Consider the following 17,500-nt stretch of genomic DNA (forward strand, 5'->3'; position numbering starts at 1 on the left):
TGTTTCAGCTGAGTTTCTGTTTTTTCTTTCAATTACACTCGCCAACCTTGAGGCCATTTGCTTTCACAATTGTCATCGCACTTTAATATGCTGTGGAAAAAAGACACATCACAGCAACTCATCAGTGCAATGAGGGGAGATGTCTGGGAGCAACAACCTCATTGATCTGTGATGTCTTTATCTTATTACTCAGGAGGAATTACTTCCATGAGTAACACCGCCACAAGGGTTAAAGGCCCTCATGAAAAAAAGAACCAGGGTTTGAAATTTTAGCCATTCAATTTACTGAATGTATCTTCACACTCTATTATTTGCAGGTTTGAAAGCGACTGGACTTCTAAAGAGACTTAAAGAAGTCCAGTCGCTTTCTTTCCAAGCTCCTTAGACTGCTTTAGTTCATTGATGTTTGTGGGTTTTCATTCATGCACAGCTCTCTGAAGGTCTTGTCTCAGCATTGAGGTCTGGACTTTGACTAGGCCATATCAGCTCTTTGGTTCTTTTCTTGTTCAGTCATTTTGTTTTCAGATTTCAGCCACGCTTTAGCTGTCAGGTGGCCTTACATTTGACTCAAGAATGCTCTCATATACATAGGAGCAGTGTTAGGGTAAAGTGTTACACAGTAATGCATTACTGTAATAAATTCAGTTATCACACTACAGTTATGACACACACCTGTATTATTACAGATGTAAAAGTTGTAAAATAAAGATTTTAAGAGGTGCAGATCAGCAAACCGACAATTTTTTGCATTTATAGGGGTGGTCATACTTGGCGGTTAATCAAATAACCCTCTTAATGCCATAGAAGCCATACTTAAGACTGCACAGAGTTCTGTAAAAATGTTTTCTAAGGAATCTTTTCCATAAATAAAAATACTGCTCATATTTTTTTTTTAATTAACAAGCTATCTTAAAATCTTAAAAGAGCTTCAGTTGACTTGAAAGCTTAATAAAAGGCATCTTTACCTCTTTAGTTGCCACCAGGTGAATCAATTACACCTATGTAGTGTTAGTATGCATTCTGCTAGCCTATAGTATTGGTTTGAGGTTGGTAAGCACTGCCTCCTTCCCATGAAACTATCTCACAGTAACTGGGTCCAATCTTTTAAAAGATCCAAATATATATTTTTTGTCATTTATATTTAAAAAAAAGATTAAAAAACTGATACAGGCGATGTGGAAATGTGGAGCGCGGTTTATAATTACCACAGGCCACTCATTTGAGGCCAAACTCAAAAGTCAAGTAATCACCAAAGTCACTAACAAGAATGTATGTAAGATACATTATGCCAACTCATCCAAGAGCTGCAGAGTAATTCCAGTGTGGTGAACTGACCGACCAACGTATTAGCACTGCTGTCATTAGCATGGCCCAAAAAAAAAGCTAGAGCTGTCACTGACAGCAACCCAATCAGGTTATGAAAATGAACAGGCAGTCTTAGGCATAAATATGTTTATTGGAAACTCCCTAAGCAAGAGTGCAACACAGCTGGTGCAGTAAAGCACAACACACACTTAGAACAGAGTTCTGCTTGTGCTGTGCAAACCGATGGCAGCTCCGCTGAAAGTAAAGTAACTGAACTAACTGAGCTCATTCAGATGTTTGCTACTGCATAATCTAAGATTGTTCATTTGCATATTATAAGGAACAGTTTAGTAGCTGCTAAATACAGTTTTTTTTATTCAAATACCTCAAACCTTGATTTGTGAGTTTCAGTTTCTTTCATCAGAATGAGTATAGACCCCAACGATCACACAAGATACCTAAGGATCCTTTGATTCTTCATGGACAAGGTTCACACAGCTGCAGTCCTTTATTGTACATAAAGTATACAAATAGCAAAACACAGCTCAAAGACTTCTCAAGGCCTGACATGCTTATTCATAGAAAACAATCTTCTCACAAATGGAACTGGCATGCCATGAACAAAGATTCTTTTTTTTTCTTCAGACATCTATTCATGATAGCTGACAATCATCTCAATATTCTTCAGTATTTTTATTTTCTTAAGTTTATTTATGCCTTCAGTCCTTGTGAAGGTGAAACATCTGGAAAAAAATATCTGAGGAGTACACACTGGCTGCTTATCTGATTTAAAATAATGAAATATTTATTTTAATAGCTTTTAATACCTTTCTCTGTCTCTCTAAAAAAAAAAAGATTGAATTTCGTTTCTTAGTGACACATCAACCATTTGAAATAACAGGACACCAACTGCTACAACAGCATCTATAGCACCAAATGAAAACAAGCCGTGATCTTAGATGATTTCTAAGAGAGCGGGGAACTCAGATCCCCTGTTGAAAAAAGGTGAAAATACAGACTTCTGAACAATGCTTTTCCTCCAATATACAGTACCACATAATAGGAGAAAACTAAATGACAGAGTACAAACATCAGACCGCCATCAGTCAGGCAAATGCAGGTATAGAACGTTGTGTATTTGTGTCACAATCCTTTTTATCTCTGAAAATCTGCCTCACAAAGCCAGTATCTCACAGTTACACATTTGCAGTCATGTGCTGAAAGACTCTGTGGAGTCAGTCTCCTTTCTTACAGTCAGCTCTCAGAGTCTCAAGTCCCATCACAGAGTCTGATGCGCAGCGTCGAGCACCTTTTTCCCTCTGGTGAAACGTTCGTTCTTAGTAAAGTTTCACGTTGTATTGCATCATTGTGAGATCGGCCTTGTCAAACGCTGCACACAAAAATATTCACACGCTCGCGCACGCACACACACACACACACACACACACACACAAATGCTTTTTAAAAGCTGCCAATGGGTTGCATTTGTGATTCAGGCTTAATTGTGACATGTTTAAATAAATCATGTATAAAGTCATTTTGATCAGAGAGATCGTTCCTTGTCTACCTTTGTGCCACAAGCCAAACTGTGCCCAAAATAAAGTGAAACAACAGCCGAAGGTACATCTGATGCTTTCCACCAAAACACAAGTGGCGACAGACTGTAGAGACAGATGAACGTAAAAACACTGCTCACGAGCTTCTTGACAGGATTTTTTTTTTTTAAAAAGGCTCTCTACATTTGGCTTGCTGCTCATTCATTCTGTTATGCTGTGCAGTTCTCCTGCATCGTCCAACACATTGCTCTTTAGTGCTTGTTTGGGTTAGAGCTATCCTAATATCTAATTTTCCCATTAATGTCACAGCAATGGCAAAGAAGCGCATAGTAACCAAGGCAACGAAAAAAACCCATCATTTCTAACTAAACTTGCAAAAGGCTACAAATTGCTTTGTTGATGATAGGAAACCAGTCATCTAGCTATCTGGGATTTCTGTTCAAAATGAAAAACTGGGTGCATACCACCTAGGCATTAAAAAAACACTACAGATCTTTGGTGTTTGCTTGTTTCAACACGCTGTCCCTATATTAAGAAAAAAAATGGAACTTTATTGGATGATAAATACACCAAAATCACAGCCCTGGGTTCAGATCTCTCGTCTGCTGAATACTAGATTGTCTATTTGTGGGGCTACATTAGACTGAAAGCCATTTGTGATGCATGGGCAGTTCACGGGGCACCTCATATAGTTCTAATGCCCTCATAAGGAGCAGTGGCTGACCGTGCTTAATGAGGATTAATGCAGAAGCAGATTGGAGTTTGCGCCTTCCCAGACACACTTCTGCCACAGCATTCCCACTTGGCTGTTATTGATTGCCCCCACTGAGGGTCCGTGTCCCTGTGCAACCTCTGGGAACAAGTGTTAAATGCAAGGCAAGTGAAAAATAGAGTTTGATGGTGACAGAGAGAGGAGGTGGAGGAATGAGGAAGTGGTGATATGCAGGGTTTAAAGCCCAAGAGAATGGTGAGAATTTGAATAATGAAAAAAACATATTGCTTTTGACATGGAGCTGTGCTTCCCTAAGTGAGTATTGGTTCTTTATTTATCATTATGCTGCCAGACAATAAAATAAAACTGCTGGAAATAGTAGAGGTATGAATATAGACTGCTCCTGCATGCCTTAAAGTTTTAGGCCTGGTACCCTACAAAATGCAGAAGACATATGTAGATTTAAACGAAACACAGGATGTTGTTTCGTTTCTGAGCTGCTATCAGATTCCACAGTTTGTTTCAAAGTGTGACATATACAATAACACTAGTTTAATTTCATGGTTTGATTGCTGTGACATTTCATGGGATCTCCTCAACCATCTGTCCCATTCCTTTACAACCAAACAATAAATATACTCCAGCATATAGCAACCTGCCATCCGTGTCTCTCATTACGCAGAAAGATTCCAGCTAAAGCTGGCAATATTTTTATCTTTTTTCACAGCCATTAGTAAGACATCTCCTCAGGTTTTCAACATTTTTTTTTCTCGTCCCTCTCTGTGGCAATGTCCCATATTCGTAGGTTCCTCGCATACAACACATCTAAATATAGACTTTAAGAGAAAAAAAAACAAAACAGGAATAATGTAGGTGCCAGAGGATAGAAATGCATGAGGCGTTTCACTGTCCACTGGAATGTATACAAGAGTCAGTCAGTCACCGGGAATGGGGGGTGGGCTTGGCGGCTTGGTGAGGGCGTTGGGGGTAGTCTCAGTGGTGGCCACTAGTCATACCGGCCCTTCAGTCAAGCCTTCCAGGGGAAGGGTGGTGGCGTTGTCAGTGGGCTGCGGGTCGTCCTGAGGATGCGAGGGCGTGTGCGTGGCGGAAGCCAGGCTGGCATAAGGCAGGTGGCAGTCCATGTGCAGGAAGGGGGGGTAGTGCTGGCGGTAGCAAATGTATGCAAACAGCAACCCGATCACTCCTCCAACAAAGGCGTCTGCGAGGCACAAAAGCAGATATATTTAAAGGAATGCATGGATAGCTAAGTTTAGCCTGCGTGAAGGAAGTAAAATAACACCTGCAAATAGAATTAGCACATTTAATAAGCCATTGATGTATGTGTTGCGGTGCTTATATTGTAGTTTGGAGTTCGATGAAAGAAACTTGAAAGGGAGCGTAATGAATCTGCTCTGCTGAGCGGTGGCTTCACTTGCCTCAGGACAGGCTGTCTGTGTCACTTTGTCATATGCTGAACAGGCTTGTATTATACCTAGCCGCCTTTAAGCTATAATATATCATATAATATCACACTGCCATGGTGAGTATTAAGTCTATATTGCTCCATATAGATCAAAATGACACAGCCAGCTGGTGGCTGAAACAGCTCAAGTAGAGGCTTCCGCCATATCAAAATGATGTTTTTTCCACAGGTCTCCCTTTATTTCGTCCTTCTGGGTGAAATGAAAAAAATATTGCAACATCGATTCCCGCCATTCAACAGCTGTACAGTGCACGAGCTTGCGCGCTGAATGTTTCATCGACTGCTGTCAACTGAATTTAATAGACTGTGACTTGATGCGATATATTAGCTGGGCGGCCTCGTTGAGACGGCGTTTGGAAGGCCAGCCTTTTCCCCTCAGAGGACAGAGGGCACATCCAAAGTGAAAAGGAATGGTGAGGAAAATTAGTATCTATCGAGAATGGTGCCGCAGCCTGGCTAATGGCAGCTCCCAGCTTGTGTTTACAGTGGGAGCAGATTGAGCCCCCTCAAGTTTAATAGCCCTCTGCGTACTTACAGTTTGCTGAGGAGATTCACGAGAAAAAGTCGAGCTAAGAAACACAATGAGGACTCGTGCAATGATTGGCTTGTCTTGAACTGCTGTAGGTGCTTTGCTTTCCTCGTAAATATATTTTAGTTCCTAAAGAAGAGTGGAACATATGGCTCTATAAAACTAATTAACACCCCGTGACAGAACTGTCATCATATTTGCACATACGCTTTTACACACCTCACCCACATATTCATTCGCTTCCTCTCGCTTCACCCCTCCATCCCAGGTTTTTCTCCAAGTCTTTTAGTAAATATATGAAGTTAAAACAGAGAAAGAATAACGACGTAGAGAAACATGAAACCTTAACCTTATAATCATAATCTCCTCCCAAAGCTGGTGAATGATATGCATCTGATGCAGTTTTCAGGAATTAATCATTATGCAATGTCTTAAAGACAGCTCTTTAAGACACAATTTTACGCCTGTTGGAAAAACAAGCAAACTTTCTAGTTGGACTTATCGTACACGGCTGCACTTTTTAGCTTCCTCTCAATTTGTCAGGTGTGATGATGAAGTTAAAGCTTGTTGTGATTATAGAAATACAGCTGTTACAAGCATAGGCCTCATTACTTATCTGCATCTACAATTACAAAAGTGCCTTGAGCAAGGTTGGACTGAACATCAATAATCTCTGGCTGACACGGGCACAAGACTTTTTGTGGCAATATTTCTAATAAATGGAGGAAAATCTCGTGTCTAAGCTGTCAGGCAGACCTTGCCAGTGGTGTTTGTAGTCACAGGTCCGGGACAGTGCAATCATCATGGCGCTGTAAAGAGGCAGCACCATAGCACAGAGACGCCAGCTACGCCCGCGACCCTGATCCGTAAAACACTGCAACTTTCCCGCCAGGTAGAAGGAGGTGAAACCAAGACCTGAGAATGCAACTAGTGAGAAGACAAAGAAAAAGAAAGAGAGACAAATCAATATTGAATGTTATGTACAACATTCAGATTATCAGTTGTTGTCCTGATCTAGGCTCTTTATATAAATACAGTCAGTGAGCCAGTCACACAAGGCTAGTTCAGTTGCTTTTAATTCAGTTTTTTTTACATAGCACAAAATCACACACAAATCACAACAGTTGCCTCAATGGGTTTTATATTATAATGTGAAGACCCTAAAATGTAAAAAATAGAGTGATGTGATACCACTCAGCCAATCAGCTCTGTGCATTCCAGGTGGTAAACACTGACTCTACAGTGTCAACAGCTGAGAGTAAGTTACACATGAAAAGACAGCAAAAAGAAAGGGAGAAATACAGACGACTGTGCAAAAAGCTTAAAAAATTGACAAGGAGGAAGGAAGGAAAAAACTAGGAACAAACGGTGCTGTGCAAAAATGAAAAGTGGACAGTGAAAATAGAGCAATGGATGAACACTGGGCTTCTCCAGATGCAATTTGTTCATCTCTAAGATGATGAGGACCTGAAAGAGCAGCTTGTATGTGCTGATCCTTGCACTTTTCCACTGAGTTAGGCTTCTCAGGTATGAGGAAAGTAGCCCTGTGCATCTTCACCATGTTTGGGTCCACGCACTTAACCGAGGCAGTTTTCTCCACAGTTATTACAATCAAAACTAAATATCATTCCCAGCTCATCAGTGAGCACCTCCACATGTTTATGAGCATGGCCCTGACTCCATTCAAAAATCTTTAAAATCCTTGCAGGACAAGCTAGAGCTCAATTCACTCACTGAGCAATAACATGGGGGAGCTGATTAGGTCATTTTTAAAGTTTTTAAAAGAGAAAATGATCAGACTCATGAAGCTGAATGTAATAAATTTGTGTGTAAATGATCAGTATTTTTTCAGGTTCGACGTACACGTTTGTAAAATAGTTTTACGTGTGGTCAGATTGCTTCTTATTTGTGTGTGGATTGGAGCACGCACTTGAGAGTCCTAGAAAGTTACACACAAAATTGGTGTACATATTTGTAAATCTTAATTTACACTTGTGGAACATATTGTACACATTTGCAACCCTTTTTGTGGCAAATTTCTCTCCATAATTAATAGAGGGGAATAAAGGGAGCCTCTAAAACTGCTCACAACTGTTCAGCTGTGTTGAGATTTATAATGGTTGAGACTTTTCAGTTGGGATAGGAAACAAAAAAGAGGCAATTCGAGATTTTCCTCCCTTTATTAGATTTTCACTTTAACTTTTAATGGCGAGAATTTTCAGCAATCATACATATATGTAGTATATAATTAGACATTATGATCGTCCAGACCTTTGCTTCAATAACTTTCTTCTAAGTGGACCTCTTTAAATTTTAGTTAAATACCCCTGCCCTATTGTATGAGCACTTGGCAAGAGTGGGAAGGAAAAACTCCCTTTTAACAGGAAGGAACCTCCAACAGAACCAGGCTCAGGCAGGGGCAGCCATCTGCTGTGATCGGTTGAGGTTGAGGTGAGGGAGAAAGGACAAAACACACTGTGTGGAAAAGAGTGAGATATTAATAACTACTGATTAAATGTGGAGTGGTGTACAAACACAGAGAGGGAAAAGAGGTGAGTGAAGAAGCCCCAAAAGTAGCCTGTCTATATAAAATCATACTACCAATATATTTATGTAGTTTAAAAGGTAAATGAAATACTTATAAGTCATGTTTCTATTCAGCTGAGCAGTCAAAGCAACTTATTACTATAAGTCTCATTTTCACCCTATGACACCAACACTAACATTCACACACACAAACACATACATGCTTAAGCATCAGGCTGAGCTTGGACTTCAGTACCTTGCCCAAGGATACTTCAACCTGTGGAGGAGTTAGGGATCGATTCACTGACCAGCTGATCCATCTGTGTAATTGTTGAGCATTTTGGAAAAATGTAATGGAAACTGATAGGACTTTTGCAGCAGTTTTTCAGAAGTTGAGTATGTGTTTCCACTGCACCTTTACCTGCTTTCAATGTGGATGAACTGAATGATAAAGAAAATGGAAAGAGGTCAAACCTCCAGCAAAACTTGTAATATACAGATAAACATTTTTTAATTGACCAAGGTGTTTTGGCTTTTGGCCTTCAAGGGATCATCACAATGAGGTCGTTATGATGAGATGTTGTTGGAGTTTTTGACCTCTTCCCACAGCCACCCACTCACAGGTGATTTCACTGAGACTGCAGTCTCTAAAAGCTGTGCTGAAACACTCTGCAGGTGCCTAGGAGCAGACGGGAGCAAGCAGAAAACTACACTTACAGAGCTAAGCAGAGCCCACACTCTCAAGGAGACTCATTTAGCAATTTGCATACTCTTGCAAAATGAAGTCTGTTTGCGGCATCAATGTGTGCATCCCACGTGAAAAAATTAGGTTCCTAATGACTGAACACTGAACAGCTCTCACCTCAAAACAAGAAAGTCCTGGGTTTGAATCCATGAGTCAGCTGGGGCTTTTCTATATGAGGACTATGTTTGACTTCTGTGGGAGTTCTCTCTGGGTGCACGGTTTTCCTCCCACAGTCCAAACACATGCATTGGTAATGGTCTAAATTTGCCGTACATAAGAAAATCATTGGATTAGTGATTCTATGCAAGCACTCACTCACAAAAAGAAGAGAACACACGAGTCCCAAATCATACCACCACAGAGTGGGTTATAAATTACACACATATACACAGAAACATACGTTACAGTGAAAAATAAAGCCCTGAGTGAAAAAACAATCATGACTGAGCTACTCGCCATGCAATGCTGAAGAGACCACCCCTTGTTTTAACTGATGTTGTAGAAAAAGCAGCAGTCTAATTATCAGAATTAAAGGTTTTGTGATGGAGCCATTAATCTTTGCCCTGGCACAGGGTCATTAGTTAACTGCTACAGCAGGCCAAACAGCACCCAGCCTCACCCATCAGATGCCCATTTGTCACTCAACCCACAATCTGGCCCAGAATACTAAGGACAGCAGGACACGTGTGCAGCCAGGAGAGAGAGAGAGAAAGCGAGGAAATACAATGGGGGTAGAAGGAAGAGGCAGAAAGTTCAGCCGTCCCAACAGCTGCCTGTCTTGCTTTCAGGTGATGACTTGGCTCCATTAACAATTCTGAATTTTACACTGGACAATTTACACCAGCACAGTATACAGTTGGTTTAGGCTGATCTTAGGTTTATTTAAAGAGTGCTATGTTATTCACTGTTACTCGCACGGGAAGTTATGGAGATATTGTAGTTTCCTTTATTGCATCCTTATTCAGAATACTTTCCAATATTACATTTTTCTGCGTTTTTTTGTTAGTTTTTTTTGCTTTTTTGTTTTTGCTGGATTGCTCACAATGTATCTTCTTCTTGCTAGCCAGCCAATTTACCCATCAGATGTGAGCAAAAAGTTGGATCCTGCTTGAAAAGTAGACTGGGGTAAACTGGGAGCCCAATTAATGCGAGGAAAAATGCAAACACTACAAAAATAATGAAGCTTTGGGTGATATACAGCAGATTTAAGAGGCTCCCAGAGGAAATTCACACCTGCCCAATATTAACAACGCATTGCACAGAGAGGCTTAGTGGACCCCAAGCTTTAAATTGCGCCAGTATTTACTATACCTTGTGCTGTATGCAATAACACACTGGACATAGTCAGCATTACCAAAAATGCATTACTTTTGTGCTTTCTAGCTCACTTGAGTTCCTCTGTTCAGAGGTTATGAACAGGCCATCCAGGATCCCCAGCCTATGCGTTCCTCACTGCCCATCAATCTCACTTCTGGGCAACCTCACCACATTTCCCATCACAGCTCACACAATTTATTTTAATAGCTCTTACTATAGCTAAGACAATTACATTACTCACTGTGAAAGACAGGACCAAATTATCAATAAACCATAGAGTCGGACATTGAAATGTTCAGTCAGCATGGTCCAACTCATATTAGTTCAACAAGACTTTCAATATTATCTTTTTATTATTTCTAATTTCTAGAGAGCAGATCACACATCATTTTTGTATTAGTAACAGCAGTAATGTAACACTTCGTCACAAGTCATCTTGGCTGTTTGAACATGATAAATGTATACATTACTCTGTGCGTTGTACATACTTTGATTATTCTCTTCTAAAATCATGACCCAGCTGGAGCAGCCATCTAGTAAACTGCTCTTTCCCGCTATAATCATTCATTCAGAGTGACAGGCACATATCCATTTATGAGAAGGAGGCTGCACAGGTCACCAAACTCACAGAACAACTCTCTCCCTGATTTGTAGCAATTTGCTGCTATAGTTAAATACCAGAGCTTTTTCGTAATATGTGGATTTCATACATAAAACTCTGCAAATGGCCCATTTTAACTGACGTGCAGTCTATAAATCTGAGCAACTGAAGACAATGTTGAAATACTCCAGATAGAAAATAAGGGAACTGTAGATAGAAACAATATTGTCTAACCTTTATTTTTAGAATTTATTGACAGAAACAACAAATGTGAATAAATTAAATCTAACCTGCTGCAAAGCTGAGCCAAAATCGTCTTTTTTATTGCCATAGTACACACAAAGTTTATGTTTGTAGACACAGCGAGTCAACAGTTTGAGGATTACTCTAATAGAAATGCTTTTTCGGCATGAATAATACAATAAGTATGTGCTCTGCCCGGGCTACGTGTAAAGAAATGCGCAAATACATTTTGTAGATGTAAAATTTGCATATATGACCAAGCTGGGTTATACACTGATTTAATAACCACTGGGATGTTATTGTCTTGTTCAGAAGCGGCAGGAGTTCCTAAGAGGACAGAGGACAGAGGGAAGAGGCCAAGGATGGGGGGGAAACATCATGTTAATGAATCTGTCTCATTCATTTCAAAAGCTTTGAAAAAGTTATTCCCCTGAGACTAAACAGAGATGCCTAATGAGAGTAATGAGTACAGTGTGATTGCCTTTTTTCATCTTCAAACAAACACAAGGTTTGTGCAGAAGTTTCAAGTGAAGAAGGACCAACTTTGCACTTTTTTAAAAGATGGAAATGATGGAAGAAGGTTTCTCTTTTTGGTAAAAGTGGCAGAAACTGCATCCACTGGTGCATCCAAAGGAAACGCTCAGCCACATAAATGGAGCACAGTCTGCAAGCTAGTTCAGGCAGGCTGCTCAAGCTGGACTGCATCATACACACTTACATGCCTTACTCTCCTCGCACCAAACAAAGACCCCGAATTTGTTTAGACACCAACATTTCCCATTTCTTTCACTAACATGTGCTGCTCTGCATCGCTGCCTGCTGTTCAGCCCCTCCGTCGCCCCAGCAACCGCCTATAGGTTTGAGCCTACAGGCATGTTTTTTTAATTTGATTTTTGATTTTTAATTGCAGCTGCATCTTTTTAGAGATGTGGTGCAGCAGAAAAGGTAACAGCAGAGCTGCATGATAAATTGAAATAATGAGATAGAATTTGCTAACTAGGAGTTTTTCTTTAGGCTCTCAAAAGATTTGCACAATTATTTCTTATACAAGAAACGCTCCTGTACCTACTTTGGATTTTGAGTGGAGCATTTCAACAGTGGGACAGGTTGCCATGTGATTTGATAGACATTTTTCTCACAGGTAATTACTTTGCGTTTTTATTCAAGTCTATCTATCTATTAAGTTAAAATGTTCAGGACTTTGGTCTGTATAAAAAAGCTGACATTAAACTCAGTCGTAGTTCTGGCAGGACACGGAGTCAAGCTCAGCCAGCAATCTCAGCTTCTTGGCTCTCTGTATCTATTAGCTTGCCATTTCTTCAATGTATTTGGTGGGATGAGCCAGAGACATTGATTACAGTATGTTTGCACTTGGGAGTAAGGCTTAATATTATCTTGACTTTCCACATGCATTTTCTATGTTTAACCTGAGGGAGGAGATCATTTTAAACCTTATTTTTTGGAAGTCACCAAACTTTAGAAGCTTTTTTTTTAACAGATTTATGTCAATTTTTACGTCCCTGTGACTCCTGACACTGAACGTATGGCATTCTCCCTGTTGATTATTATTAGGTAAAAGTAACTGCCCTGGGATGTTACCAAGATCACTGCCAATCTGCAAGACTAACTTTCACAAAGATTTTTATCTGTGACACCAGCGTGTTAGAATTAACACAGCAAATGTGCTAATATTAGTATTAGCTCAGAGAAATGCTGAAGTTCAGTCTCAAAGACCTCAGTGGCTGCGGCTGAGCCATTACACCAAACTTATCTGCATTCTAGCTTTAAACACTTAACTCATTACTTATTTATGTGTTACTTTATAATATTAATTTCCATCAACACCACACTCCAAAACAGACAACTGCGGTACTCATATTATTATGCTTCCAATCTCCCAGCCTTCCTCACATTCTCCCTGCTGTTTTGACTTTTGACCCCAGCAGGAACAAGTGGGACACAACCCTGACTCTCACAGAAGTAATGCATATTAATTAACCACTTGAGCATGGAGACTGTTTCATCCATTAACATACAAAAGCTCAACAGAACCTCCTTATTAGCGCTGTATAATTGCTCCTTCACTCTGCACTGAACTGTGTCTGACTGCGTTATAGCAGAAATAAGAGGACACGCTGCTGCAGCAGCTTAATTCTCCCTAGACATTCAACTAATATGATGGACATGGCAAGCTAAGGCTAATTTAATATAGATAGTTGTGCATAAGTGAAAGAAGCAGGAGTTGGAGATGTGGTTAGCTCCATCTCTCAGGATTCATTTAGGAATTGGAGAGACTGTAGATGGTAAGATGGCAGATGGGTTTCAAAAGTGTTTATTAATTGATCATATCTAATGGCTTAATATTCACAGGGGAGAGTGGTGAGATGAATATGAATATGAAGTAGACAATTAGAGCTAATGCTTTCGGGCCCGGTTGCTTTATCGCTGTGGATATTGGTGCAGCGAATTCAGGGGAGTTGCTATTTATCTGTTTGTTTTTCTCTTTTCTGGAACCTGTCTCCTCCAATTTATGTTATTCTTTTACTTTGCTATGAGGCGAAGAAAAATAAATCTAATCAGGGGCAACGTGAGCAGCTTTAACAACTTTCAAATGCAATAATAATAGTCTGAGTGTTTAAAAAATAGCTCTCGACAAACAGTGGAATCTGATATAAATGTATATGTTTGTTCTGGCTATTCTTGATGGATTTTGTTAGCATTTTACCGTGCGTCCTTTAATGACACAAACTGCATATCTGTGACCTCATTTCTGACTCTGTGAGTGCAGAACTGTTTATTTTTTCCCCTATAGTCTGAGTGTATGTCTTCACACGAGCCTGAACTGATTTTGTGAGACATCCAGATGCCATTTTAAACAAGGCTCCATTCACTCTCGTCTTCTCTTTGGCCCTATTCTTCTGTCCCACGCCACATTTGTCTGAGTAAAAGCTCTGTAACTTATTCGTGGTCCAACAAGCAATGTCTGGTGAAAAGGGACACAGACGGGAAATTGGATTTCTTCTGCTCTCTAGATGTGCTAGTGTATGGGCGCTCCCTATGTCCCCAGTCGCACTGTTCTCTCAATCACTTTCTTACTCACTGTGCAACAACATAAGGCTATTAGAGCTGTCGCATAGATGAATGTAATCCATGCTCAGTGCTGCGGTGAATTACAGAGCATCGTCCCTCTTTGCCATGTCTAATGGGACAAAGCCAGCACTTCAAAGCCTTTCTTTAAAGCAGGTGTTTGAGAGGTTGTAAGCATTAGACTTTAGCATTATGCTAAAATATGTATTTCAAATAAATCTGGGCCGTGAAATTACATCATTGAATTCACATGGTCTTGGCATATAACACACAAAAGCCCAGTGATCTCATGTTTGATTAGGAGCCTGTTGTAAACATTCACACTCACAGCAGGATGACAACTAAACTAATTTCCCAACCATTTCACAAGCAGAGCGTTTCTTGTACATATGCCCAATATCCCTCAATAATAGTTCGAATAATTCTCATTTGGTTTCATTAGAATCTTTAAAAAAAAAAAAGAGGTGTTTAAGATTCATCATGCATTTTCAGCTCTTTTCACTTCTGTGACAAATAACTGTTTCGGTAGGATGCAACAATTTGCTTATTTGCACATTCCTGCAGTACAAATGATTACTGCGTAATTACCTTGTCAACTCTGAATGAGGATGTAGAGTAGAAATGTAATGAAAATGCAGAAGCAAGCAAAACAAAATACATTTCATGCATGTCACAGCGGTGGCAAAGCACACAAAGATGCTTTCTTCGCAAAACAGATACTGTGGTGTGCAAAAGTCTTGAGCCACCCCTCGTTTCTTCCAAGCAGCCAGATTTTCTTGCAATTTTTCATATCTTGAGTAATAGTTCTCCAGGCTCCTGCCACTTAACACTGACCTATGACCAGTGTTGGGTAAGTTACTTTAAATTAGTAACTTAGTTACATTACTAGTTACTTCCATCAAAAGTAACTCAGTTACTTCAAGTTACTCGTTACTTTAAAAGTAACTAGTTACTAGGGAAAGTAACTTTGGTTTTACTCAGACTTCTCTTGTTAATATGTTGCTTCCGTAACTGGATACCCAGCCAGACTGCCAGTCTTCTAGCTTGCTTACTTGCCACAAGTGCACTGTGCCACCTACCAATAGAAAGGAAAAAATAACGTGCATACTTCCACGAGAGAAATCCCACGCCTGGACCATCGTCGACTGCCGCGATGATTCTAGCCTACGTCACAGCGTCATGTGCGCTTTTTACATCCAACACAAAAACTGCAGTCGTGGTGCTTTTGATTGTACTCAGAACTCAGAAATTCTGCCTTCTGAATAGGAAGATGTAGGTAACACCAGACTGCAGATGAGCTGCATCCAGGGCTGGACTGGGACAAAAAAATCGACCCGGGCATTTTGACTAGAGACCGGCCCGCCATTATAGGAAAAATCATAAAGCCTTTGAATGAAAACAAACACTGTTGTAACAGTGATGTACACTGTCTTGATGGTATATATGTATCAATCTATCAATTGTTTGTTGTAAGACTCAGATAATTATTTATTAAAAGTGAGACATTTTAAATGAGAATAAGAATGAAAAGTATTTCTTTGTGCCCCCCTTTCCCTGTTAACGCCCTACCTGGCCCCCTGGCATCACTTTGCTAGATCCGCCCCTGCACAGTTACCAGCTGTCAGCTACATAGAAAAGGATCCTGGTGTTATTTGTCTCTCAGAAACCGTTGATAACTTCCCTTCAACTCATCCAAGTCACCTAAAAGGTAAACCTGTTTCTCCATCACCTGTTCAGCTCTGATGATTCAGTAAGGACATCTCCTGGTTTCATCTGCATGTTTCCCACTCACCAGATAACCAAACCGACATCATACCAGCAGCTTTTACAGCTGTGGCTCCAGCAAACATCAGCTGATACTAGAAATTAATATTAAATAAATTCTAACAACAGCTGATCAAGATTAAACGTGCTGCTCTTGTTTAACGCGACATCCGCTGGTTTCCTCTTTCTGGCGCAAAGTGGGCGATAAACAAACGAGAGAAAAGCCGATCAGCTGATCATTGATCAGTTTCATGATTGAAGTAGAAACAGGAGAGAGAGGGGGGAGAATGAGAGAAGAAGAGGCAGCTGACAGCGTAAACACAGAATAACTCCAGCTTTGTGTCTTTTTCATTGTAGCTGAAGTCCGGGACAAACTGTGTTCCTTCTCAGCTCAATACGAAACGCGTAATAATTTCTCTGAATGCCGGACGATTCCGTTTGTACGGGACGGTTGGCAACTCTACTAACTAACCTTATGAATAAAATAAAGTTCACTATCAATAAAATCATAGCACCCGCCCAGCAGTATATAAACTCCGTCATGCTAGCTAGCACGCAGTACGAGTTATTGTAACTGACTGTAAAACGTCAGCACAACGAAAATAAACTCCACCTAAACTTGGTTTATATCTGACCCAGATAGACTGCAGGTCATAACTTCTTATCTGAAGTTTAGTTCACCTGACGCTCCGACCGGCGGCTTCCTCGGGTCTCTCCTCCTCCTGTCTCCCCTTCCCTCATCCACCTGCTGGCCTCCTCCACTTGTTAATTTTACTGAATCTGTGGAAGCTCCGCCATGGCCAACACCAAACAACTGAGTTATTTTTACACACCGACCAGCGTCTGGCCAATCCACCACCAAAAAAAAAAAAAAAAAATATCATCGGGCCACCGAGCAAATGTCCGGTATGCCCGATGGCCAGTCCAGCTATGGTCGTGCGTGCCATCAGTTAACCCACGCGTGCCTAGGGTTGCCGACCCCTGCTCTATCTGATAAGAAAACTATTCAATCAGATAGTTATTTGTGGTGAATGAAATACGGTTACAGTTTCACGAAGTTTTAAGCACCAAATCCGAAATCCACGAACTACAATATTAAAATCCAAGATTCTTCATTACTTTATACAGAAAAGCTTGACATGGTATGCAGAAAACAACAACAAAACCCCCCAAATACAAATAAACGAACAAAAAGTTTTGTAACTGTCAGTTTCCTTTTAAAATTCTTAGTGTGAACAACATTACACAAACAACCACGTGTGTGCGCATGCGCGCACATATTCGAACGCCTCGATCCCTTGTGATGCGGTAACTTTGCTTTAATCCTTCCTGACGTGGCAACTTTGCTTTGATCCCAAAACCCATAAATAGGAGCGCTCACCTATTATACTTTATGGCTTGACATTGACCTGACAGCGACTAAAACCCTTTCGAGAGGTTTTGAGAGCATTTTCTGACAGAAACCAAAACAAGTTCAGTTTTGTTGCTAAACCAATTCAGAAAACAAGCAGACACATTACACCATGTCAGCCAACCCATCCTTCGGCTCAGATGAGCGTAAAATATCTGAAGGGACCATTTTGGGAGATCACCACGTGGTAGAGGCTTTCCTTGGAGAAGGAGGCTTCGGTG

General features: G+C 40.5%; 1 protein-coding gene across 1 annotated transcript in view; it reads right to left on the minus strand.

The window, feature by feature from the left end:
- Positions 1 to 1,437: 1,437 nt before the first annotated feature.
- The window catches only part of plpp4 (phospholipid phosphatase 4), a 56,527-nt gene continuing 40,464 nt past the window's right edge, over positions 1,438 to 17,500 (minus strand). Inside the window, exons 6-7 of the mRNA XM_005473867.4 lie at positions 6,342 to 6,512; positions 1,438 to 4,792 (exon numbers count right to left, since the gene is read on the minus strand). Coding sequence (XP_005473924.1) covers positions 4,584 to 4,792; positions 6,342 to 6,512 — 380 coding nt within the window. The 3' untranslated portion in view covers positions 1,438 to 4,583. The remainder of the gene's footprint in view (positions 4,793 to 6,341; positions 6,513 to 17,500) is intronic.

The sequence above is a fragment of the Oreochromis niloticus genome, linkage group LG13, assembly GCF_001858045.2.
Source record: "Oreochromis niloticus isolate F11D_XX linkage group LG13, O_niloticus_UMD_NMBU, whole genome shotgun sequence".
Taxonomy (NCBI): Eukaryota; Metazoa; Chordata; class Actinopteri; order Cichliformes; family Cichlidae; genus Oreochromis; species Oreochromis niloticus.